The sequence below is a fragment of the Heterodontus francisci genome, chromosome 10, assembly GCF_036365525.1.
Source record: "Heterodontus francisci isolate sHetFra1 chromosome 10, sHetFra1.hap1, whole genome shotgun sequence".
Taxonomy (NCBI): domain Eukaryota; kingdom Metazoa; phylum Chordata; class Chondrichthyes; order Heterodontiformes; family Heterodontidae; genus Heterodontus; species Heterodontus francisci.
In genome coordinates this window covers 74049321-74077159 of record NC_090380.1, presented here as the reverse complement: position 1 = coordinate 74077159, position 27839 = coordinate 74049321, and the positions used below count along the sequence as shown (strand labels likewise).

At 41.0% G+C, this 27839-nt stretch overlaps 1 protein-coding gene across 4 annotated transcripts in view; it reads left to right on the top strand.

Moving 5' to 3' along the window:
• The window catches only part of si:rp71-68n21.9 (kelch-like protein 13), a 97154-nt gene that overhangs the window by 25726 nt on the left and 43589 nt on the right, over positions 1 to 27839 (top strand). Inside the window, exons 1-2 of one of the 4 annotated variants that reach the window (XM_068040756.1) lie at positions 12354 to 12503; positions 16460 to 16493. The exons of 2 other annotated variants lie outside the window; for them this stretch is intronic. In XM_068040756.1, coding sequence (XP_067896857.1) covers positions 12404 to 12503; positions 16460 to 16493 — 134 coding nt within the window. In that variant the 5' untranslated portion in view covers positions 12354 to 12403. Of the gene's footprint in view, positions 1 to 12353; positions 12504 to 16459; positions 16494 to 27839 lie in introns of those variants that run through there. One more of the 4 variants, XM_068040758.1, reaches the window with a different exon arrangement.

The following is a 27839-nucleotide window of genomic DNA, read 5'->3' as shown; positions in this document are numbered from 1 at the left end:
TAAGAAGTGGTAAGAGATAGGATTTGACATGTTGTAGTTTGTGCAGCTCAGAAAACTTTCAAGGGGATCACTGGGGAAGCCAAGACTGAAAGCATAAATAAGCTTCAGTGAACGTCTCAGTTGTGGTGGGGTGAGGAAGGTGCAGATGCTTGGAGATGGAAATTAAAAGCCACATTTTCTGATTGTGTGCTCCCAGCATGAAACCTCATCATCACAGGCACACCATCCATAATTTTCTATTAATTAAAGTTGGTGGACTGAATTTGAGGTTTGAAGGTCAGTTCAAGGACAAACAGGTCACTGCAGTGATGTACTGTCAAGTTAAAAGAAAGAGCTGCCTTGGTCATGTACTTGTTGAAGAGGCAAGTAACATATAGCTATTAATTACAAAAGTAGTTTATTTCCTGTAAACCAGTACCACTGACATGGATTTTATTACAATATGGACAATTAGTATATTTTAAATAAAATTTTTCATTATATAATATAAGCCACACAAAACATACACAATTAATACATAAAATGGATATATATGCCGAATGAATATGGTAAGAATGAGTATTTTTGGTTTATTTAGGTCATACTTCTGTATAATTAAACATTTTAATATATTTATCAAACGGCAATGTATCTTGAAAATGTAAGATGTTGTTTGTCTTTCAAACACACCAAAATATACAAGGGTAAATTTTACATGTTTGCACTTCGGCAGTGTTTTGTGAGCAGGAGCATATATCAGAATTCTGGTGCAGAGGTCAGTGCTCCCCGATTCATGGCATGCATTAGTTTGTGGACAGATAACTACACGGACCACAGATCAGCATTCTGGGCTCTATTCCAAATCTCTGATATACACTCCCGTCACATGGATCTCTGTATCAGGAGCATAAACATTAAAATTTACCCTTTAATTTCCCAGTAAATGTAATTTGGAAAACATTTTTGTTATTTTGGCTCTTAGCTGTTGATTTCTGGTGTTATGTTTAACAGCTCTAAAAGCATTTAGGGCTAATGCTACATTTATGTTATGCACATTTGGGTAAATGGAATTAAGATACAAATCAGCCATAATCTAATTGAATAGCAGAACAAGTTCAAGGGGCTGAATAGCCTACTCCTGTTCCTATGTCCATATGTATATTTAGAATATGTATTTGAATTTTAATCTTAAACCTGATGTATTTGATTATTTTCGAGAATAAAGGTGTAGCTCTCTGTCACGCTATTTCCTTTCATGGACATAATGGGAGGTGTAGCAGGATGAATGAGGGCCCTGGTTCCCAAGTAATGGTACCTGGAGTAGGAGGACAGTTTCCCCAGCCAGGTGAATGTAAAAGAGAAGGTTCAGGAGAAGTGAGAGGGGTTCAGTCAGAGCGATAGTGAACAGAGAGTTGAGGAGCTAAAGGAAAGTGACTTGCTTTGTGTCATATGAATTAAAAGGTGTTTGGAGCTTGGATTGATAAAGGACTACTGTTTGTAAAAGTGAGAAGGTTCCATGACACTAGAACATTGTGACAGAGGATACAGAGTGGATTGCATACTGATAGTATTCAAAATAGCCCAAAACTGGTAAAAAAAAAATTAATTGAAAAAGTCTAAATGTGTCTTCAAATTAATATGTATAAAAAGAGAACATTTAGGAATGGGTAATTTATCAGAAAAAGTTGTCCACATAATTTGTAAAGTGGCCCAATGGATACATAGGCTGTTTAATGCAAATCACTGGTAAACAGCAAACATGTGATTCAAGACAAGTTTCATCATTCATGAAAATCACAGATTCAATATGAAGGCATTAAATGAAATTGCTATAGGCAACAACTTCCTCCCCACTTGAAGCAAGTTTTGGTCATTCCTCCCCAGAACTGTGGCACACTCATAAAATTCAGCCCAAGGTGTCAAAGAATATGGAGCAAAATCAGGTAAATACAGCTGAGGTAGGATTCAACCATGACTTCATTGAATGGTGGATTTCTACTTCTGCTTCTACTCAATTATCCAATTACTTGACTGTAGAATACCGAGTGTATTGAAATAAAGATGGAACCAATTTGATTTCCTGATTGAATCTGACTTTGGCTTGTGCTGGTGAAGGATTGTTGTTGTAGCTATTGTCCCAAAGGACCAGAGGCATCTCTCCCATTTGAGAGAGGTGATGTAAAGCTTGAGGGTCACCACTCCACACACATGGGGTAAGGTGAGGAGGCAGGCCTCCATGAACTACCACAGCCGGTACGGGGAATAAACCTGCACTGCTGGCATCTTTTTGCATCACACACTAGCCGCATAGCTAACTGAGCCAACCAACACCATGGTGAAGGACTGAATTGTGTTGATATTGTAATTCTGTGAAATTTCTGATATCTGCAGTTTTATTTTGGGGATAATCAGACCAGATTACTGCAGAAATCAAACACTCATGAATTTAAGCACAGTGAGGTAAAAGTCCTCATTGCGCCTGTTCTTTTGAGGCATGTACTGTGAAAACATTCTAATGAGGCCAATGAAAAGACCAAACATTACGAGGAAATACGCAACCTATTTCTAGCTGCAGCAGTTTAACACAGGAAACTGGTGGTTTGAACAATGCCCATTCTTCCAGATCTTATCTACAGAAATGTATATGATCATGAATGCAGATAGCTCTGTGTGGGAGGACATCACTGGCACAAACAATTTAACCCTTAAGTTACAGAACTATTTTTACACATTTTAGTGGTCCTTTCCAGCTTCTGTGAACCAGTAAAAACTGCTCAGGCAGAAAGGGAATGGGTGACCGTCAGGCAGAGTAGAAGAACGAGGCAGGTAGTGCAGGAGTCCCCTGAGTCCATCTCCCTATCTAACAGATTTTCCACTTTGGATGCTGTTGGGGGAGATAGCTTCTCAGGGGAATGCAGCAAGAGCCAAGTCTGTGGTACCACAGGTGGCTCAGCTGCACAGGAGGGGAGGAAAAGGAGGGGGAGAGCTATAGTGATAGGGGATTCTAGCATAAGGGGTACAGATAGGCGTTTCTGTGGCCGCAAACGTGACTCCAGGATGGGATCAAGGATGTCACAGAGCGGCTGCAGGACATTCTGAAGGGGGAGGGTGAACAGTCAGAGGTTGTGGTACACATTGGTACCAACGACATAGGTCGAAAGAGGGATGAGGTCCTGCAACAATAATTTAGGGAGCTAGGTAGCAGATTAAAAAGCAGGAAATCAAAGGTTGCAATCTCTGGATTACTCCCGGTACCATGTGCTCGTGAGTATAGGAATAGGAGGATAGAGCAGATGAATGCGTGGCTGAGGAGATGGTGTAGGAGGGAGGGCTTTAGTTTCCTGGATCACTGGGTCTGTTTCTGGCGAAGGTGGGACCTGTACAAGTTGGATGGGTTGCACCTGAACCGGAACAGGACCAACATCCTTGCTGGGAGGTTTGCTGGTGCTGTTGGGGGGGGATGGATACAAGGTGGAGGTACAGTAGGGGGTGATGCACAGTCGAATATAGAAGAGAAACTGAGTCAGTCTGGAAGGCAGAGCAAATATAGACCTGTTAAGGCACAAGAGAATGATGCAAGGCTGGATTGCATCTTTTTTAATGCAATGAGTCTTACTAGTAAGGCAGATGAATTGAGGGCATTGATTAACACATGGGAATATGATATTATTTCTATCACAAAGACATGGTTGAGGGAAGGGCAGGACTGGCAGCTCAATATTCCACGGTATAGAATCTTCAGGCGTGACAGGGGAAGGGGTAAAAGAGGAGGTGGCATTGCACTGTTGATCAAGGAGTCAATTACTGCAGTAAGGAGGGATGATATTTTAGAAGGTTCCTCAAATGAGGCCATATGGGTAGAACTTAAAAACAAAAAGGGGGCAATCACTTGGCTATGATTGTACTGCTGGCCTCCAAACTGTCAGGGAGAGATAGAGGAACAGATATGTAGGCAAATCTCAGAGAGGTGTAAAAATAATAGGGTAATAAGAGTAGGGGATTTCAGCTTCCCCAATATCAACTGGGATAGTCTTAGTGCAAAAGGCTTAAAGGGGGCGGAATTCTTAAAATGCACACTGGAGATCTTTTTGAGCCAGCATGTAGAAACTCCTACAAGAGAATGGGCAGTACTGGACCTAATCCTAGGGAATGAAGTCGGACAAGTGAGAGAAGTGTCAGTGGGGGAGCATTTCAGGGATAGTGACCGTAACTCTGTAAGATTTAAGGTAGTTATGGAAAAGGACAAAGATGGACTGGAAATAAAGGTACTGAATTGGGGGAAGGCTGATTTCAATATGATAAAACAGGATCTGGCCAAAGTGGACTGGGAGTAGCTACTTGTAGGAAAGTCTACATCAGACCACTGGGAGTCATTCCAAGAGGAAATAGCGAGAGTTCAGAGCCAACAGGTTCCCGCTAAAGTGAAGGGTAGGACCAACATGTCCAGGGAAGGCTGGATGTCAAGGGATATAGAGGGTTGGATAAGAAAAAAAGGAGGCTTATGGCAGATTCAGAGCGCTGAAAACAGCGAAGTCCCTAGAGGAGTATAGAAAGTGTTGGGGGGTACTTAAAAAAGTAATTAGGAGAGCAAAAAGGGGACATGAAAAAACACTGGCGAGCAAGATAAAGGAAAATCCCAAGGCGTTTTATAAGTATATTAAGGGCAAGAGGATAACCAGGGAAAGAGTAGGGCTTATTAGGGACCAAAGTTGCAATCTGTGTGTGGAGCCGGAGGACATTGGTGAGGTTTTAATGATTACTTTTAATCCGTGTTCACTGTGGAGAAGGATGATGTAGGTGTAGAGATCAGGGAGGGGGATTGTGATATACTCGAACAAATTAGCATTGAAAGGGAGGAGGTATTAGCTCTTTTAGCGGGCTTAAAATTGGATAAATCCCCAGGCTCAGATGAGATATATCCCAGACTGTTATGTGAGGCAAGGGAGATGATAGCAGGGGCTCTGACACAAATTTTCAAATCTTCTCCGGCCACAGGAGAGGTGCCAGAGGACTGGAGGACAACGAATGTGGTACCATTATTCAAGAAGGGTAGCAGGGATAAACCAGGTAATTACAGGCTGGTGAGGCTAACATGGACTTCAGTAAGGCTTTTGATAAGGTCCCGCATGGGATATTGGTTAAGAATGTAAGAGCCCATGGGATCCAGGACAATTTGGCAAATTGGATCCAAAATTGGTTTAGTGGCAGGAGGCAGAGGATGATTGTTGAGGATTGGTTTTGCGAGTGGAAGCCTGTGACCAGTGGTGTACCACAGGGATCGGTGCTGGGACCCTTGTTGTTTGTAGTGTACATTAATGATTTAGACGTGAATATAGGAGGTATGATCAGTAAGTCCACAGATGACAAGAAAATTGGTGGTGTTGCAAATAGTGAGGAGGAAAGTCTCAGATTACAGGACGATATAGATGGGTTGGAAAGATGGGCGGAGCAGTGGCAAATGGAATTTAATCCTGAGAAGTGTGAGGTGATGCACTTTGGGAGGACTAACAAGGCAAGGGAATATACAATCGATGGTAGGACCCTAGGAAGTACAGAGGGTCAGAGGGACCTTGGTGTACTTGTCCATAGATCACTGAAGGCAGCAGCACAGATAGTTAAGGTGGTTAGGAAGGCATGTGGGATACTTGCCTTTATTAGCCGAGGCATAGAATATAAGAGCAGGGAGGTTATGATGGAGCTGTATAAAATGCTAGTTAGGCCTCAGCTGGAGCACTGTGTACAATGCTGTGCACCACACGATAGGAAGCATGTGATTGCATTGGAGAGGGTGCAGAGGAGATTCACCAGGATGTTGCCGGGTTGGAGCATTTCAGCTATGAAGAGAGACTGGAAAGGCTAGCGTTGTTTTCCTTAGAGCAGAAAAGGCTGAGGGGGGACCTGATTGAGGTATACAAAATTATGAGGGGCATTGATAGGTTAGATAGGAAGAAACTTTTTCCCTTAGCGGAGGGGTCAATAACCAGTGGGCATAGATTTAAGGTAAAGGGCAGGAGGTTTAAAGGGGATTTGAGGGAAAATGTTTTCACCCAGAGGGTGGTTGGAATCTGGAACACAGTGCCTGAAGGGGTGGTAGATGCAGGAACCCTCACAACAATTAAGAAGTATTTAGATGAGCACTTGAAATGTCTTAGCATACAAGGCTATGGGCCAAGTGCTGGAAAATGGGATAAGAATAGTTAGGTGCTTGATAGCTGGAACAGACACGATGGGCTGAAGGGCCTGTTTCTGTGCTTTATAACTCTATGACTCTATGATTCTATGGCAAGTTTCCTTTGTGATTGCTGCTGCCAGCTGCATAACGCCCACGAGAACCAATGCTTCAGAAGCCGCTGGCCACCGCGCACCACTGGCACCACCCACCCCCCGCACTGCCTCATCATGAGTCTCTCTGGGGCCACCCATGGCACCCACAGCTAAGCTAATGAGGGTGGCAGACCAATTACCTTGGTCTTACTGCCAGCCCATTAGGGGATTATACAATGGGCACCAGGATCAGGATGCAATTGAATTTCTAGGCCATTGTTTGTGAACTCTGCCAGATAGTCTGCTTCCCTGCTACTGATTTCATACCCACAGCTGACTATTTGCTTGAGTTGAACCAGACTGTGCAAAACCTTGGCATCGTGATCGACCCAGAGTTGAGCTACAAACCCCACATCCTATCTGCTAACAAGACTGCTTTTTTCCACCTCCAAGATATTATTTGATTCTACACTTCTGTCGACTCTGGACACGTTAGGGGTGAAATTTTTCTTGGACAATAGCACAAACTGAGCTGTAGTGATTTGACCACATGTTTTACACTCCATCCAACGCCATCCAACTTTCTCTTCTATTGAAGTCCATTGAAAGGAAATCGGGCAAAGTGTAAAATGGGCCGTCGACTCGCTATTGCTTTGATGTGGGAAACCTCTATCCTAAATATTGAGCTGGATGTAAATAAACTTTTATGCTAAGCAATTGTTCTCTGTACATTTACAGATTTCATGAGGTGAAAAGTTTCTTAAATAGGTTCAGTCTCCTGGCATTATGCCCTACCCCACTTCCTGACAACCCATTCCAACAGTTGATAACTCTCTGTGTAAAGTGCCACTTCCTGAAATCTGTCTTAAATTCACAAATATAAGCCATTATCCTAGCTGCTTTGTTTATTGCCACCTCACTGTATTTGAAGCAAATGGAAATTAAAATTGGGAGAGGTATAAAATGGACAGCTAAATTGTTAACTCGTTTTACACTCTCAGCCAATGTCAAAATTACTCTCAGTGCGTGATGAAGCAACTTGTATCCTGAGATCTCTTTCAACTTCCCCCTCAGCAAGTCCTATCCCACATGTGCCTCATATTTTTACTTCTGCACGTTAAAGAACTATACGTAGCACATTATTTATTTACATAGTTTCTTGTTCTATTTATTAACACCTTCCACATTTCAAAGGAACATATTCCCATAAATTCCCATTAATAAATATTAAATTCAATGGTCATAGTTAATTCTGGAAAGTTCATTTAATTTGATTTTATTGGTGAGACATCAATATCTAAAATTCATTAATTGGAAGTGTGAGGTGCCTTACAGTAATATCTGGGGAGAGGTAACTTTTACAGAAGCTCATTTATCAGTGTCTTGGTGTAAATGACATTATTAAACAAATATGTTACTCAGCTTGGTGACAAATAAACGTATATTACTTTGCTGTTTGGAGTTTGCATTTTGGCATATTTTATGCTTATTTTTGGCAGCTTTATTATATGCATAATTGAAAGAGCATTCCTGTACCTGCCACACACTGTACGGTTCAGTTTGGTCAGTCCCAGGTCAAGCCACAGCAACTGAATTTCCCAGAAAACACGATGACTGATTGAAAACCCACTGAAATAATTACAATGAAATATGCTGCAAAAGGATCATTTTCTAAAAATAAAAAAGTGACTTGTTACTGAAAAAAATGTGATACAACAGGTTTATTGTCCAGCAGTCTATCATTTGGAATTTAGATAAGACTATAAATTAATTGAAATAAAAACAAAGTGCTGGAAATGCTCAGCAGGTCTGGCAGCATCTGTGGAGACAGAAGCAGAGTTAACGGGCTGAATTTTACCAAGCCCATAATGTCGGGCTCCATGGCAGTGGTGGGGGGGTGGTGGTTATGGATTATGGGTCCGGCAGTGGCCTGCCACGGAGGTGGACACCGGGAGGACCTGGCCCGATCCTCCCAGTGGCGGCAAGGCTCCGTGGCAGCCCCCCACCGCTGGGCGATGGGAACTGAATCTAAAGATTGAAATGAATGACTTGAATAAATATAAATAAACTTACCTGAAATCTTCCGGGCCCGCCACAATCTTTGGTGTGGCGGCCGTCACTCCCACACCTTCAATTCCCCATCCAGGGAAAGCCAGCGTGAAACTAATGGGGAGGGGGGAGGAGTTAAAATTTTCAGTGCGATGGTGGGGGTGGGGGGGGGGTGGGTGGGTGGGAGGGAAGTGTTGGACAGGGTCAAATAAACATAATAGATGTAGGGGATGGTGGGAAGGGGTGAACTTTAAACTTTGTGCAGTCTGGGGTGGGGAGACGGTCAGATTTAAAAGGTAGGTGTTTTGAGGGGGATAGGGCAAATACTTCATGTAATTGTTATGGGGGTGTGAGAAAGGGACATTAGAAATTTATTTGATAAGTTTTTGGGGGGGGGGGGGTTATATCTTTAAAAATTTAAATATGCCAGCAGGAGGCAGGTTTTTAAAATCCAGCCCAATGTTTTAGGTCTGTGACCTTTCATCAGAATTGGCAAAAGTTAGAAATGTAATGGGCTTTGAGCAAGTAAAAGGTGGAGGGGGGAAAAAGAACAAAAGGGAAGGTGTGTGATAGGGCAGAGGACAGGACAGATTAACAACAGCGATGTCACAGAATAAAAGGCAAAGGGAGTGCTAATAGTTGCAGTAAAGACAAAGCATTAGTCCAGAGTGTTAATGGGAGAATAATGAATAGCTCTGTCCAAAAGCAAAAACATGAAAACAGGTTTAAAGATAGGGACATGGTTAAAAAATAAAATAAAATAAATTTAAAAAATTAAAAAGCTAAAACGACCATCATGGTCTGAAATTGTTGAAATCAATGTTGAGCCCAGAAGGCTGTAGAGTACCTAATCAGAAGATGAGGTGCTGTTCTTCAAGCTTACTTTGAGCTTCATTGGAACACTGTAGCAGGCCAAGGACAGAAATGTGGGCATGAGAACAGGGTGCTGAATTAAAATGACAGGCAACCAGAAGCTCGGGTCATGCTTCCAGACTGAGCAGAGGTGTTCCGCAAAGCGGTCACCCAATCTGCATTTGGTCTCCCCAGTGTAGAGATGACGACATTGTGAGAAGCAAATACAGTATACTAATTTAAAAGAAGTACAAGTAAATCGCTGCTTCACCTAGAAGGGGCCCTTGGATGGTGAGGAGAGAGGAGGTAAAATAGCACATCTCCTGTGATTGCATGGGAAGGTGCCATGCGAAGGGGACGAGGTGTCGGGGTGATGGAGGAGTGGACCAGGGTGTCGCGGAGGGAACGGTCTATTTGGAATGCTGACAAGGGAGGGGAAGGGAAGAAGGCAGCCCACCAGCACCTTCTCAAGGGCAATTAGGGATGGGCAATAAATGCTGGCCTGGCCAGTGACGCCCACATCCCATGAATGAATAAAAAAAATTTACATCATGGGGCTCTGAGTTGCATTATTAATGAGGCTTCTGCCAGAGTCTCATCCAGTATACCAAAACCAGCAATATTATGATCACAGCAAGACCTGGACAACATCCAGGCTTGGCCTGATAAATGCCAAGTAACATCCACACCAGAAGTGCCAGGCAATGACCATCTCAAACAAGACTGAGACTAACAACCTACTTTGACATTCAATGCCATTACCATCACTGAATCCCACACAGTCAATACTAACCAGAAACTCAACTGGACCAGCCACATGAATACTGTGGCTACAAGAGCAAGTCAAAGGCTGGGTATTTTGTGGTAAGTGACTCACCTTTAGACTCCCCAAAGCCTTTCCACCATGTACAAGGAGTGTGATGGAATACTCTCACTTTCCTGGATGAGTGCAGCCCCAACAACACTCAAGAAGTTTGATACCATCCAGGATAACGCAGTCTGCTTGATCGGCACCCCATTCACCACCTTAAACATCATTCATTTCCTCCACCACTGGTGCAAATTGGCTGCTGTGTGTACCATTTACAAGATGCACTGCAGCAATCCACCAAGGCTTCTTCAACAACGTCTTCCAAACTTGAATCTCTACCACCTGGAAGAACAAGGGAAGCAGGCGCAGGAGAATACCACCACCTCCAAGTTTCCCTCTAAATAACACAACACCCTGTTTTGGAAATATATCATTGTTCCTTTATTGTTGCTGGGTCAAAATCGTGGAACTCCCTACTTAAGAGCACTGTGGGAATACCTTCACCACACAGACTACAATGGTTCAAGAAGACGGTTCAACACCACCTTTGCATAGGTAATTAGAGATTGGCAATAAATGCTAGCCTTGCCAGCAATGCCCACACCTCATTAATGAATAAATTCAAAAAAGATCAGCGGAATGGAATGGAAGATGGAGCTGTTCCATGGATAGGTAAATTGGTCATTGTAAATTGCCCCTAGTGTAGATAGGTGGTAGGTGAATGGTGGGGATGTGGTCGGGAATATGGGATTAATGTAGGATTAGTATAAATGGGTTGTTGGTCAGCACAGACTCAGTGGGCCGAAGGGCCTGTTTCAGTGCTATATCAATAAATAAATGACAGATGCCAGGTAGAAAATACTATTGATAACCCAGCCTGTTCCATTTTAACTGCTCATGCACTTCTCTCCTGAAGCTTGGGGATAGTTAAAATCTCTCCGCATGTTTTAGAAATACAATTCAGCAATGTAGGTAAAAGCAGTGGCCTGCTCATCCCATAGTTTATTTTTCAGACACTTAAGTACATAAATGCTCATTATATGCTTTTTTGGTGAGCAATGAAACTGCTTGATTTGAACTCAAATTTGATGGATTACTAGGATAGCAACTACCTTACTTACTCATGTACTATTAGAAATGAGTGACCAACAATGATAATGACCTGTTAAAATAATGGAGAGGCTCTTAGCATTTCCCATTAAAGTGCAAATATCGTATCATCTCAGGCCAGGCCAGATGCGTGATTAAACGTAGAAATCAAAAAGTTGCTGTCAGAGGTACACCGCTTCACCTTTAGCTTCGTGAAAACAGCATCTTGCAGTCTGATTCCCTATTCAAGTGCAATGAACATTGGCTGATGGGGTGGAAACTGAGGACAAGGGGAACCCTGTTGCGGTTCTGGGAGGGATGAGGGTAGAGGTGCGGGAAATGAAGCGCTTCTGATATGTCTTCCTTTTTCCTCAACTGAGGATTCCCTGGCACTGTGGTTGACAGGGCCCTCACCTTCCCGCACCTCTATCCTCACCCCTTGCCCTCCCTCCCAGAACTGCGACAGAGTTCCCCTTGTCCTCATTTTCCATCCCATCAGCCTCCACATCCAAAGGATCATCCTCTGCCATTTTTGCCACCTCCAGCATGGTTTTTTTTCATGCTTGTGCTTGTGGCTGTTCAGTTTTCAGTCCATTAACACCCGATCTGTACTAATGCTTTGTCTTTCAGCACACTATTAACATACCATTTGCCTTTGTTCCATGACCTTTTGGTCAGTTATTCTGTGTGACCTTGTCCTATCAACACCTCTTGTGTTATCTCTTGCCCCACCCCACTTTACTTGCTTAAAATCTTTTACATTTCTTATATCTGCCAGTTCTGAAGAAGGGTCACTGACCTGAAACGTTAACTCTGCTTCTATCTCCACAGATGCTGAGTATTTCCAGCATTTCTTGTTTTTATTAAATAATGAGTCATCCTTATTTGGAGGCATAGTAAAAATTTAAATATGGGTTTATAATCACAATAAAGGAGAGCCGTCTCAGAAGATGATTAAAATCTAGTTTTGAAGATTAGTCTTCATTCAGTGCCTTTAATAGGCTAAGATTGGTTAAACAACTTGGTTCAATTTTAAAGAGCAGATCTGGGTCATATATCACATATTTATTTATTTCTTTTTAAAAATCTTGCAGCTGCATATACTTTCTGTCTGCACCTCTGAACTCCTATTGTCACATTTTTGTGTCAACTTTTTCCCCTGTTATACATTTCTATGTTCACATTTATTGTGGGTTTTGCCGAGGTGGACTCATCATGCTGTAACTGCACACTCTGGCCACCGGGAGTCTTTGTGCCCAGAATATAAAATTATTAACTCTAAAAAATCTCCTCACTCTTCTGGACCTAGCACTGGACAGTAAGAGGGCTTGCTTGATTTAGGCGGTAGGCCCTCTTAATATGCAAGTAAGGGCCTTGAGTTCCATTTTAGGACACAACTGGGTGAAGCATATGCCCCTGCGATTTCAGCTGGCGATCCGGCTGGACAACAGGCTGAAAGGTACGTCTTTATTATTTTTGTGGGGCCGTGAGGAGCACGAGTGGTTCCTTCAGACTCCACAAGAAGAACTCGGGTGACCGCCGAGGTGCTTCCACACCACCCCCTCACCCCCATGAGGACAAGATGTGAAAATTGCCGTGTCCCGACCTATTAATCCAGAAACATGCTATCCACACGCCAGCAATAAAAACCGGCTTCCACATTGAGAAGTGCAGGCTTGCTGGATAGCCTGCCTTCCTGACTGGCGAGATCAGCGCTCACAGCTCGCTACTTCACATTAAATGAGGCCAAATTGATGTTTTTTTTTAATAGACTGACTAAAAATGGTCCATCTGAATTTCTGATCTGGCAACTAACCTAGAAGACCTGGTTTAGGCTTTCTATGGGACGTATGTTTTTTGGGCTGTGCCATAAGTTGTGAAATCCAGTTTATATAAATTCAGCAGTTTTACACTTAATGCTACTTTTGCTTGAGTGTGACTGAATGCGACGTGTTAGTAAGCAGAAACGATTGTATTTGATTTCTCTATAAATCTGCGGTAGGCAACAATACACTTTCTAACATTTCAGTCCAAGATTATAAATCAGCTGTGATTGTTGAGAATCTCCAAGAAAACTGTGACTCTGACCCTGAGGAAAAAGAAATATGGTCAAACTCGTTCTGGCAGCTATACTTAAACGAAATGATAGATGGCAGAAGTACACTGGGCTCATAGTGCACCACTAATACCAGCAGGTGCTCAATTAGTGCCGAATCAGAACTAACAACAAGGCAATAATTTATACAGCAGAAAGTGTAGGGGATGAGTCAATGTTGATAACAGCTTAGAGTAGTCGTTTATATCCTCATCCTAATTAATGTCTATTCCAAGATGACCACAGAATTGCCATAGTTTTTACATTAAAGATTGCTGTTCACTACTTGTGGGGAATTTGTAAAACAGACATTGAGAGTGATGGTCACATTTTTACTGCAAATAGAAAACAAAAGAACTCTCCTCCTTCTATAAGACATGAGAGAAGCCAAAAAGTCATGTGATATGGGGATGAAGTGTTTAAGTGCAGTTTCAGTCATCATAACAGTTTTTTTTGTAAGCAAATGAAAACATTTACTGATTTAAAAAAATCATTACATTGCCTTTTAAATTTTCATTTCTGAATATCTTGATCCCAACAGGAATCTGATGCTTGAAAGCAAGATTGCTGATTTCTCCTTTATTTTCTTCTGGAGGAGGGAAAAACTGCAAAATATGGCCTTTAATTTTGTGCAATGAATTGTTCAAGTTTAATAAATAAATTACTCTGAAAATTGAATTTGTTAAACTCATAATCAGATTGCTTCCTGATCTAAACCATAAGCTTCACCGTAGGTGACAATTGGAACCTGGGGCAGTACTTGAGAATTTATTATTTCCTTCAGTCTCACCCATGATGGTTATTTTGAATCCAAATGGTGATTGTTTGATTTAAAGGAGCTATTTACCCTCGCAGAACTTCCTTTCATTGGCAACCGTGCAATTGTTTCTGTTCGTGGTGAATCTGTAACTGATAGCACCTCGGTACATGACTACTTAAACCACCCACAGCCTTAATTGTGTTAGAAATGTATTGATCGGTCAGCTTTTGTTTAATCCAATAAGCCAAAGCAGAATTTTTACTGAACATCTTGTTCCAGAGATGAATCTTTGCAGACTGAATGTATTCTTCCCCTTCCCCTCTCAGCTTCTCAACAGTGCCACAGGCTGCAAAGCTGTGTCCCAGTTAGGAGGATGAAATCATCTTGGACAAAGGCTTCTCCAAGAAAGACATGCCTGAGTAGCACTCAGTTCTGGGACTGAAACCCATGGGCTGTTTAGAATGAAAGTAATCTTAACAGTTGACCTACTGTGAACAGCTACAGCTTCCTGATCCTTTCAATTCAAAACATAAATACATATATAAACAGAGAAGTGCAAAAGAAATGCACCACAGGTTCTGAAAAAGAAAGAAAGGTTAATGTCTTGGCTTTTTATGGCACTGTATCAGGTTGTAAAGTCTGAAAGTGCTTCACACAATTAATTACTTTTGGAGTGCAATGACAGATGATATAGAGTTGCAGTTCTAATAAAGAGCCAGACCCAAAATGTAACCTTTTTTTTTTCAGATTAACCAGTTGTGCCTTTCCACCATTTTATTTCAGACTTTACACATTTGCACTTTAAAAAAATCTCTACTTGATCAACTGTTCGAAAAATAAACTTGTTTCAGATCAGTATCATGAATGGAAACCAATTCTGGCTGCCCCATTGTATGAATATTTCTGTGTGGGGAAGGGGAGGGAATGGCATTGCTATTTTAAGGAAGAACTTGAATTTAAATAGTGCCTTATCATGTATATAAGAAAAATCCCAAATCATTTCACATACACTTTGAAGTGAAGTCACTGTTGTAGAGGCAAGTGTAATAGTCAAGCATAGCAAAATCCCACAAACATTTAACAATTGGCTTGTTTATTTTTTTGATGGTTTTGATTGAGGAAAAATATTGGCTAAGAGACTCTGCTCTTCTTCATATAGTACAATGGAATCTTTGATGTCAATTGGAACAGCAGTATAGTAAAGCATTTGTCTGGATTTTGTCTTAAAGTCCCAGAGTGGAGCTTAAACACACATCCTTCTGACTCAAAATTGAGAGTGCTTCTAACTGAATCAGGTTCACACTAAAGCATATTCTGGATCACTTCTGCCTTTGCAACCAATTACTTTCAAGTTCTTTCCCCCCAATTATGTTACTAGTAATTTTTCTTCATGTTTAGTCACTGCCTCATGCCGTCCAAAATGATTTATTTCATGAGCTGAAACTCCAGGGAAAACAATGGGACCAGTGTACAGGGTGCCAATTATCGTCATGCATACAATAAAATGCTAGGCTGGTGATTCTAGAACCTCCTACGCTTTTAGTAAGTTTTGTGCCCCAGCAATGACAGCAGAGGTTCCAGGTTGCTGGAGACAACTGAGATTTGCAATTAGTATATAAATTTTTGATTCTGATCTGTATAAAATAGTAAACACAAGCACAAGTATTTTTTCAGCAGCACACCAGGACTGAAAGTCAAAGATTTCCCCCAAAGTTTAGCAGAAACTCTGAAACTTTTTGTTTAACTTGGTTCTCTTCTCCCAGCATATTGAACATTCTTAAGAAAAATTTGGCCATCCATGTAACGATTCTTAGTGTTTTAATATCTGTCACCTAGGAAATCCCATTTTGACATTTTTAATCGTGATTTCTGTGTTTTTTTTTACTTAAGGAAGCAGATTCATTACCTTAATGATTACTGGTGGCATTTGTTATTTTCTTGTTTGAATCCTTGTGAGAAATATTTTTGTACTGAGTACCCGATCGGATGAAATATGAGAATGAATACAATGGGTCTTGGCACAAATGGTTCCAAGTTTTCTTCCTATAGACTTATCATATATTCTCTGGATTTCATTTATACACTGCTTATCAATCGCTGATATTCTTCAAGGTTCCCCTTTCTGTTCTGAGAAAGCCTGAAAGGGGGAAATTTAGGAAATGTTCCATTGCCTTTGATGGGTTTTGATTGAACAAATATCATTATGTCTACTTAGATAGAATCCACAGTAAACAGTTTGTCAATAACCCAGAATAGGGAAGTAAAGAGAGAGGGAGCCAGTGAGAAAAGCTTCTGACTATAGCAAGCTTATGTTCCTCAGTCTGCCAGTTTTAGAAACTGATGGCGTTAACTGGATCATGTCCTGCTATTTTTAGAACATGCCTCCAGAATTAAGTTACCTAGAGGGGACAAGGACTAATCTGAGGGAGTGAGAGAACAGATTCTGCTGTAAATAAAAATGCACGACATTGTTTGCTGTCTTATCTAACCCACCATGCCGTTGAAATGGAAACTCTGTAATAGCCCCAGTGACAGAAGATTTTTGGTTTCTGTTCTGAAGGCTTCCAGGACGGCAAAGTCTCTCCAACATACATGTAAGTGGAACTTTATTTTTCTTCAGCCAGCCTGCTTCTGTGATCAGATAATCAGAACATGACTGTAGGAGCAATAAGTTACTGATCAGAAATCTGCATAAACTACCTTAGAATATATATAAGTAAGAATTTAATGAGGACTATTTAGGCAACAGAAAACAGTATCAAATTATTATGATAACAAGACTCTTACTGACTTCTTAGGAAATTGTGGAATGAAAGATGCCATTCTAAAAAGCTAACAGGATTCTGATTAATATTGATCAGAAGATTTCACCCTGCTACTTTGATGTGATGAGACTGTAATAATCCTGTGTTGGTCTGTTCATGAAACTGAGCCATTGTGGTTGATGTTTATAAACATTGTTCTTAAAATTTAATTTTTAAAAAATGTGAGTGAATCATATCATTTTGGAGCAGGTTTCTTAACTCTTTTTGTATGTCCACAACCACAGACTTTTATATTTTAGAAAAAAAATATTGTCGATACCTTTAAATGGCAACATTACAGTGATGTGCGAACAGTTTGCGTTTATCCTGTGGCTTTTATTTAGCCAAACCTTTTTTTGTTAACAAATATACCCACTTACAGAATGTCCATTAATAGTTGGATGAGATATGTTTGCATTTTGTATATAAAGCAACAGTATCAAATTATATCTCTCCCTTTTAGCTTTGTTGCCCTGCTCCCCTATTCTTTGTGTACATTTACATGATCAGTAGAGTCTGCAGAGGGTGCTCTGTTATTGAACATGAGGAATTTTTTGAAAATCATTGGCATCACTTGAGCTTTCTTTTCTCTTTTGCTTCCTCTGTTTCCCTCAATGTGCCAGATAAGAGCAGGTACCTGAACTCACCAGATGGCTCAGCAAATAAATGCACTACTCAGTGTGGAGCTAAGCTACACAGATTGAGGAGGTTGCAGATTTAAAACCACGGCCTCTGCCGGATTTGCAGATCACAGCTAGGGGTGGTAATGGAGATGCTCCAGTTGGCCACAATACCCCTTGGTTAGAAATTGGAAGAACGCAGCCAGGGTTTCAACTCCTGAGAACTATCCAATTAATCCTGCTGTAATTGCACATATATGGATGTGAGGTGATGATAAGATTGGGCTTATATCTGATACCCCTCACAGTCATGTAGTCTACAAACATTCACTATCGAGTAATCTTGGACAAAGTATCATGGTGTCCATGGAATAATACCCCAGTATTAGTCAGCAACTTGTGAAGAGGAAGGGAAGAGTTACATTTCCCATCACTCAGTGGTATAGCTTGCTTTGCCATGAAGTTCCAATAAGTCTAAAACTGCATATTTGACTATTTTATATAGAATTTACAGCACAGAAACAGGTCGTGCAGCTCAACTGGTCCTTGCCAATGCTTATGCTCCAGACGAGCCTCCTCCCTCCCTTCTTTATCTAACCCTATCATTATAACTTTCAATTTTTTCCCTCATGTGTTCATGTAGATTCCCCTTAACTGTTGATACTTCATCTCCTATTTATGGGGTTGATTTTAACCGTTCCTGCTAGGAGGCAGCACTGGTGGACCCCCTTGTTTTACAGCCTACTCGATTTTCCTTTTCATTGACTTCCCACCCAGCGGGAACGGTTAATATCAACTCCAGAGATTTGTAAAACCTAGATAACTAAAAGATGAACTGACTGATTTTGTGCAAAGTAGTTTTGAGAGTTGTGTTGTGACACAAAGATATGACTTATATGCCAATGAAAAGAATGTTTGTAAAACTGCCGCGGGTAGCTTGCTTAAAACTATTAAGTCTGCATTGAATATGCATCAGCTACAATGCAATTAAAGTAATCAAAACATAATTTAAACAAGACGTTATTATGACTAGGCTAGTTTACCAATAGAGACTGATAGTTTCACCTCATTATTACAGCTGCAGAAAGTGTGCTTCAGTACAATTTTAAAAACATTTTTTGTCCCCTTGGTGCACTGCAAAATAAAGCTGATCAACTGTGCATCTGCAAACTTAGTTACAGTTGGTGACAAAGGGTGGGCCTCAGGCACAGATCAAATACAATGAGATTTGCCTGTTAACTAGCCAATGCCCCAAAATTCTACTATATTTGAAAAAAACATAAATTAGCTTATTACTGTCACTTCATTCTGAATTATCTAATGTTGTCCATTCACGATATCCCGGTGTAATTTTCTGGCTCTTGTACTAAGCATTTTTTTAAAAAACATTATAATTAAAAAATAGTTCTGTACCAGTAATAGGTAGAATCTGTGATAGTTCCAGATGTATAAATCCGTTCAGTATTAGGATATAATTGGGTCATGTTTGATCAGCAACATGATAGGTAGGTGATGATAAGCATAGGTAGGACAATATTTTTAGCAACAATAAAGTGCATCTTTGGCGCCGTGAACATGTCAACTACAGTTTGGCACCAGGCCAAGCTTTTTGTTTAATTGGTTGGACAGGAATGTGTGGCGGCTGCTTTTTCAGTGAATGCCAGAACTGTTTGTACGATTATACTCTTTGAGGGCAATGGCAATTTGTAAATAAATAGTTTGAAAACTAATTAGCTGAACAGGAATTAATAACAATGAAACATACTAGATGATTAGAATATTTTAGCAAACACTTTATTCACTAGACAGCATGCTGAATAAATAAAAAATCTGAAATACTGGCAATATGCAGCTGGTTCATCAGCAAGGTAAGAGATAGGTTTACATTTTGGTAGAGATCGTTTGACAGACCTTGGGTTCTGATATCTTAATTTGAATTCTCATGACTAGTCAATTCCTAATTTGCATAGCCGATACGTTCACCCACTGGAGTCAACAGTACTGATATTCTAATATAAGTTGCTGGTATGCAGATACCTGTAATTTCATTCTATGTAAGTGACAATCAGATAGCTAAAATTAATCGTTTTCTATCTACACCGAATATATTCATTTCAATATAAGTAAATGTATTTTTGCTCAGATTACACGTTTTATTAAGTCTGCAAGTCATGCCAGTCACATTCTGTGTAATGCATTGTATTTGTTATTTCAATTATCTACCAAATTACTGAAGGCTTGAAATATTAACCCTGTATCACTTGTTTACATTTCAAAAAGCAACTCTAAGTCTGTAAGAAATTCCATACCAGAGGATTGTTACTGATATTTCAAAAGAGTTGACATTGTTTGTGCAGTATTAGTAATGAACACCTGGTATATTTGTATAAAACTCATTTATATTTTTAGCAGGTACCATAGAGACGTTTAAGAGGCATCTTGACAAATACATGAATAGGATGGGAATAGAGGGATACGGACCCCGGAAGTGCAGAAGGTTTTAGTTTAGGCAGGCATCAAGATTGGCGCAGGCTTGGAGGGCCGAATGGCCTGTTCCTGTGCTGTACTGTTCTTTGTTCTTTGTATATACAAATTTAATGAACACATTAACCTTTTTCTTTGAAATGGGTTAATTTGTACCAAGAATTTTATAAGAATATGTTACTGAGTATGTTATTAATCACGCACAGCCCAATTTGAATTCCAAACCACTGATCAGGCATGTTCTGCTATTCTATAATCACAGAATCCAGTAGGGTTGAAAGAAGTGTGTGATGCCTTAATAGATCAGAGCCTCAGCACACAATGTATGGAGCTGCAAGGTGCACATTTATACGCCAAGTAAGCAATCTCAGCTGTGCTGTTGTGTGACAGGTTGAGGCCAGATGCCTTTCGCAGCAGAAGCAGGGAAAATTAGAAGGACAATTATCTGAGCTGCTCCTGTACAGTTCTGAAATTGTTGATTTCAAAATTGTTTTGGCAGATGTTTGGAAGCTGATTGTTTTCTCTCCCTCTTAGGCAGGTATGGTGTGTGGCATGTTGAGACCCATGGACAGGGTAAAATTAAGTGAAAAAAAAAACTGCGGTTTGCCCTCTTTCAAACAAGGTTTCTAAAGGTGGTTGGTTCACTGTTTAAGAGATAGGTTTCCTTTGTGCACTATAAAATTGTAAACCATGGGTGATTTTAATTTACAGATAGATTGGACAAATCAGATTGGCAAAGGTAGCCTGGATGATGAGTTCATAAATTGTTTTCAGGACAGTTTCTTAGAGCAGCACATTCTAGAGCCAACCAGACAGCAGGCTACTCTAGATCTGGTAATGTGTAACGAGACAGGATTATTTAATGACCTCATTGTAAAGGCACCCCTAGGTAGCAGTGATCATAACTTGATTGAATTTCGCATTGAGTTTGAGGGTGAGAAGCGTGGATCTAAGACTAGTGTTTTAAACTTAAATAAGGGTAATTATGAGGGTTTGAAGACAGAGCTGGCTAAAGTAAACTGGGAAATTAGGATAAGGGATAGGTCAGTAGAGATGAAGTGGCAGACATTTAAGGAGATATTATATGACACTCAGCAAAGATACATTCCAGTGAGAAAGAAACACTCCGGGGAAGGATGCACCATCTGTGGCTAATGAAGGAAGTTGAAGATAGTATCAAATTGAAGGAAAAAGCGTACAATTCAGTGAAGAATAGTGGCAGGTCGGAAGATTGGACAGAATATAAAAAACGGCAAAGAATGACTAAAAGAATAATGAGGAGAGAGAAATTATTGTACGAGAGAAAGCTAGCTAGAAATATAAAAACAGATAGTAAAGGTTTCCACAGGTATTTAAAAAGGAAAAGATTAAGTAAAGTGAGTATTGGTCCTCTAGAGAGTGAGACTGGGGAATTAATAATGGAAAATAAGAAAATGGCGGAGCAAGTGAACAAATCTTTTCCATCTGTCTTTACTGTAGAGGATACCAATAACATCCCAGAAATAATTGTGAATCAAGAGTTGAAAGGGAGGGAGGAACCTAAAACAATTACCATCACCAGGGAAAACGTACTGAGAAAATTATTAGAACTAAAAGCTGGCAATTCCCCAGGCCCGGATGGACTTCATCCTAGGGTCTTAAAAGAAGTGGCTGCTGAGATAGTGGATGCATTGGTTTTAATTTTCCAAAATTCCCCAGATTCTGGAAAGGTCCTGTCAGATTGGCAAATAGCAAATGTAACTGCACTATTCAAGAAAGGAGAAAGACAGAAAGCAGGAAGCTACAGGCCAGTTAGCTTAACATCCGTCATAGGGAAAATGCTGGAATCTATTATTAAGGAGGTTATAGCAGGTCATTTAGAAAATCTCAATGCAATCAGGCAGAGTCAGCATGGTTTTGTGAAAGGGAAATTGTGTTTGACTAATTTATTAGAGTTCTTTAAGGAAGTCGCAAGCAATGTGGATAAAGGGGAACCTGTCGATGTGGTGTACTTGGATTTCCAAAAGGCATTTGACAAGGTCCCTGTCAAAGGTTACTTAACAAAGTAAGAACCTATGGTATAGTGGGGTAACATATTAGCATGGATAGAGGATTGGTTAGCTAACAGGAAACAAAGAGTAAACATAAATGGGTTGTTTTTGGGTCGGCAAACTGTAACTAATAGAATGTGTTTTGACCAGGTGAGAAAAGGGTCTAGGGTTCCCTCTCAGCCTTCACCTGTTCTTACCGTAACAGGGTTTAATTTTAAACACACCATGTTTTTAGCTCCCTCTTGGTGAATCCTTGTTCACTGCTTTCCAATTATAAGGCCAAGAAACCAGCACAAACAGCTTTTCTTAGGTTTAAAGAGGAATGCTGAAATTTATTAAACTTAAACTTAAACTCTAATTCGGTTAATGCCTACGGATACACGACGCACCCAGACTAGCATGCATACGCGATACACACATGCAGATAGAGACAGAAAAGAGCAGAAGAAAATAAAGTGGAAAAGTTTGAGGCAATCTCTGAAGAGGGTTTTTGTTACGGTTCTTTGAGCTCACTGTAGAATCCTTGATTGTAGGTAGATCTTGCTCTCCGTTGGTGCCCAGTATTCTTCCTATGCCTTGTTCGCTGTAGGAGACCTTTCTCTCTTGGGGTTCATGTGTCTTCAGTGGATTTGGAGTTCCATGAGAAAGAGTGGGAGAGCCAGACCCGAGAGGTCTTCTTCATTCCAGGAGCATGCAGCAGTCTCTCTCTGTTTAAAACTCTTTGTACAATTTAGAAAAACCAGGTTGCCAAGCAGGCTACTCACGTGACCAGCTGGTCTGACCACGTCTGTTTGTGGATCCGGCCATCCCAGCAGTCATCCTGAAATTTGAGCTCCCTCACCTTCAATGTCTAGTGCTCAAAGTCCGTTGTGGGTTAAATTGGATAAGGGAAGTAACCCCTTTGTCTCCCCAAGCACTGTCTGTTAATATGCAAATGTCTTTCCAGCCAAGGGCCTGGTGATTTCTTTTTTAAACAAGTCCTTTTTTCACTTCAGCAACAGTTTTGAAATCAATGTTCAAATGACAAAATTAATGTGCCTCATTCTTGGCAGTTGGGAGGTCTGCATGACAAATGCCACAGGGATTAGTGCTTGGGCCTCAACTGTTTACAATCTATATCAATGACTTGGATGAAGTATGTATAGAATGTATAGTTGACAGAATGTATAGTTGCTAAATTTGCTGATGACACAAAGATAGGTAGAGTAAGCTCTGAAGAGGACATAAGGAGTCTGCAAAGGGACATAGATAGGTTAAGTGAGTGGGCAAAGATTTGGCAGATGGAGTATAATGTGGAAAAGTGAACTTGTCCACTTTGACCAGAAGAATAGAAAAGCAGCATATTATTTGAATGGAGAGAGATTGCAGAACTCTGAGATGTAGAGGGATCTGAGTGTCCTAGTGCACGAAACACAAAAAGTTAGTATGTAGGTACAGCAAGTAACTAAGAAGGCAAATGCAATGCTGTCGTTTGTTGCAAGGGGAATGGAATATCAAAGTAGAGATGTTTTGCTATAGTTGTATAGGACATTGGTGAGACCACATCTAGAGTATTGTGTACAGTTTTGGTCTCCTTACTTATGAAAGGATTGCATTGGAAGCAGTTCAGAGAAGGTTCATTTGACTGATTCCTGGGATGAGATGGTTATCTTATGAGGAAAGGTTGGACAGGTTGGGTCTGTATTTATTGGAGTTTAGAAGGATGAGAGGTGATTTGGTTGAGGGGACTTGACAGGGTGGACGTGGAAAGGATGTTTCCCCTTTTGAGAGAGACTAAAACTAGGAGCCACAGTTTAAAAATAAGGGGTCTCCCATTTACAACAGAGATGAACATACGAACATACGAATTAGGAGCAGGAGTAGGCCACTCAGCCCTTTGAGCCTGCTCCACCATTCAATAAGTTCATGGCTGAACTAATTACTCCACATTTCCACCTACCCCCAATAACCTTCCACCCCTTTGCTTATCAAGAATCTATCTACCTCTGCCTTAAAAATATTCAAAGACTGTGCTTCCACTGCCTTTTGAGGCAGAGAATTCCAAAGACTCACGACCCTCTGAGAGAAAAAAATTCTCTTCATCTCTTTTTTCCTCTCTGGGGGTCATGAGTCTGTGGAACTCTCTTCCCCGGAGAGCGGTAGAAGCAGGATCATTGAATGTTTTTAAGGCAGAGGTAGACAGATTCTTGACAAACAAGGGAGTCAAAGGGTATCAGGTGTAGGCAGGAAAGTGGAGTTGAATCCACAGATAGATCAGCCATGATCTTATGGAATGTCAGAGCAGGCTCAAAGGGCCGAATGGCCTACTCCTGCTCCTAGTTCGTATGTATGTATGTAACCCACTTATAAAAAGCAGATTTACAATTTTGTTATATGAACTACAAAATGGAAAGCTCTCTGCCAATAATTTATTTTCTAGTTACATATGTATCCATTGGAGGGATTCTAATACTGGAGGCAATCCCTTTCTTCATTTAGTAAGAGCTAGATGATCAGCAAATTGGAAATGACTGCTAATATAATGATCACAGTATCAGGTATATCTTCTCTTCAATTTTAGTTCAATTTAGTGTCATGCTAGTATGTCATAGTCATACTCACCAAATCATACCTTAGAGCCAGTCTTCAGCCAATTCAATTCACTCCAATTCTATGACTCAATGATATCCAGAAGCAGCAGAAGGCACTGGCACAGCAAAAGCTATGGGCCTTGATAACATCCTGGCTATAGTACTGAAGACTAGTGCTCCAGAACCAGACACGCCCCGAGCAAAGCTGTTCCAGTACAGCTACAACTTTGGCATCTACCCGACAATGTGGAAAATTGCCCAGGTTTGGCCTGTCCACAAAAAGCAAGCCAAATATAATCTGGCCAATTACCGCCCCATTATTCTACTCTCGATCATCAGCAAAGTTGACAGTGCTATCAAGTGTCACTTACACATCAATAACCTGTCCACCAATGCTCAGTTTGGATTCTGCCAGGGTCACAGCTCCAGACCTCATTACAGCCTTGATCCAAACGTAGACAAAAGAGCTGAACTCCAGAGGTGAGGTGAGAGTGACCGCCCTTGACACAAGGCACATTTGACTGAGTGTGGCATCTTGGAGCCCTGGTAAAATTGAAGCCAATGGGAATCAGGAGGAAATCTCACCACTGGTTGGATTCATACCTAGCACAAAGGTTGTGGAAGTTGGAGGCCGAGCATCTAAGCCCCAGGACATTGCCGCAGAAGTTCCTCAGGGTAGTATCCTGGGCCCAACCATCTTCAGCTGCTTAACCAATCATTTCCCTCCATCATAAGGTCAGAAGTAGGGACGTTTGCTGATGATTACAAGTGTTCAGTACTATTCACGATTCCTCAGATACTGAAGCAGTCTCTGTCCATATGCAGCAAGACCTGGACAACATTCAGGCTTGGGCTGGTAAGTGGCAAGTAATATTCACGCCGCACGAGTGCCAGGCAGTGACTATCTCAAACAAGAGAGAATCTAACCATCTCCCCTTGACATTCAATGTCATTACCATCACTGAATCCCCCACTGTCAACATCCTGGGCGTTACCATTGACCAGAAACTTTACTGGACCAGCCATATAAATACAGTGGCTACAAGAGCAGGTCAGAGGCTAGGAATCCTGCGTCAAGTAACTCATCTCCTGACTCTCCAAAGCCTAATCACTATCTACAAGGCACAAGCCAGGAGTGTGATGGAATACTCTTCACTAGTCTGGATGAGTGCAGCTTCAACAACTCAAGAAGCTCAACACCATCCAAGACAAAGCCGCCCACTTGATTGGCACCCATCCACCTTAAACATTCACTCCCTCCAAACACTGGCACACAATGGCAGCAGTGTGTACTATCTACCAGATGCACTGCAGCAACTCGCCAACAACTTCCAAACCCGTGACCTCTACTACCTGGAAGGACAAGGGCAGCAGATGCATGGGAACACCGCCACCTGCAAGTTCCCCTCCAAGGCACACACATTCCTGACTTGGAACTATATCGCCATTCCTTCATCATCACTCGGATAAAAACCTGGATCTTCCTTCCTAGCAGCACTGTGGGAGTACCCGCACCTGATGGACTGCAGCGGTTCAAGAAGGCAGCTCACCACGATCAAGGGCAATTGGGGGTGAACACAAATGCTGGCCTAGCCAGTGACACATCCCGCGAAAGAATAAACAAAAACACATTTGTTGTTGATACTACATCATGGCAATTTTTAGGGGAAAAGGGTCACACTTGCTCTTTGTTCAGCTGTTAAATCAATAAGTAAGCTTGTTTGGATTTAATGACTTAAATATAATTCAGAATGTAGAAATTTTGCAATTATGCCTCAGCCACAATAGCTGGCAAAAGGGCTTTAAACATGTGTACACTACAATTTCCCTCTCCAGAGACTAATATCTTGATAACAATGCACATTTTATTTGGAGCTAATGCCACACAAATATTAGGTATTGTTCCTTCATTATTATGAAGCACAAATCCCGTTGTTTTGAATTTTTTTTTTACATCCTCTTTTTTTTCCTGGAAATCTCAGGTATGAACCAACTGTGGCCAAGAGGATGGGTGGATGGGGAGCCTCCACCAATGCCGTTCTGATCATGCCGTTATAAGGGTTGTAGACCAGCCCAATAATATTACTCCTTCCGCCCAGAGCTGTGCAGCTTAGATTAATGGAAGAAAGAAAGAACTTGTATTTATATCGCACTTTTCACAACCTCAGTAGGTCCCAAAGTGCTTCACAGCCAGTGAAGTATTTTTGAATTGCGCTTAATGCTGTAATGTAGGAAACACAATAGTTAAATTGGACACAGCAACATTCCACAGCAATGAGATAAATGGCCAGAGAATCTGTTCTAGTGATTTGGCTGAAGGATGTATGTAGAACAGGACACTGGGGAGAAATTTCTTGTTCTTCTTTGAAGAAAGCCATGGGATCTTTTACGTCCACCTGGCAGGGTCCAGGTATGTTACAAGCACTGATCTCTGTATGTAACAGGCCCTGATCCAGATATGTAACAGGAAGCTGCTTCGGATATGTAACAGGCAATGATCTAGGCATGTAACGGACAGCAGCTCAGGTTATATAATGGGCTCTGATCCAGGTATGTAACAGAGCTGATCTGGGTATGTAATGGGCATTGATCCGGGTATGTAATGGGCAGCTGATCCGGTACTGCCAGTTTTCTATCAATGATGCAAGTTAAAATCTATCCCATTGTTTCAGTGCCAGCAGAATTAAAGAACACCATTTATCTTTTCGTCCTCAGGCGAGCTGGTTGGTAGTTGGGCTGGAGTGACAGTTAGTGATCTCTAAATGAGTCCTACAAAGCTTCAGATGCTGCATCTCAGCATTTTTTCTGGATTCGCCAATTAATTCTTCTTAAAGATAGTCAATACAGCAAACTTGAAAGGTGACAATAGCGGATTAATGTCTCACATAGAGAGCTAACTTTGCTGAATCTCTTTTTCAGATGTACATAAAAGTAAGATTTTATAACATTTGTTAGAGGGTTGTCTCTCCGAGTTGACAGTGTAATCTCTCATCTCTATCATACTCTAACAGCTGGCCTACTAGCCTATTTCTGTTGAATGCAAAGGAGTCTTGAGGTGACATTCTGAAACTGAATAAAATTTCCTTTAACAAAGTGTAATAGAAACAAAATGAGTTTTTACTTGGTTCATTCCTGCATCTTGCAAGTGCAGGTATTAATTCTTCTTAAAGATAGAATGAATCACTGGCATAATTAACATCAGCCTTCAGAATGCTATTTGCATGAATAACTGACACAATCCTTCAAGGACCCAGACCACCAACCTCATCAGCAATAAATGAGCAAAAATATTTAATACATCAGCAAAACTTGCAGCTACATAATAACTTTCACAACCTCAGGATGTCCCACAGCACTTTACAGCCAATGAAATCCACTTGAAATGTAGTCACTGCTGTAGAAAACATAGCAGCTAATATCAGATAGAGCAAG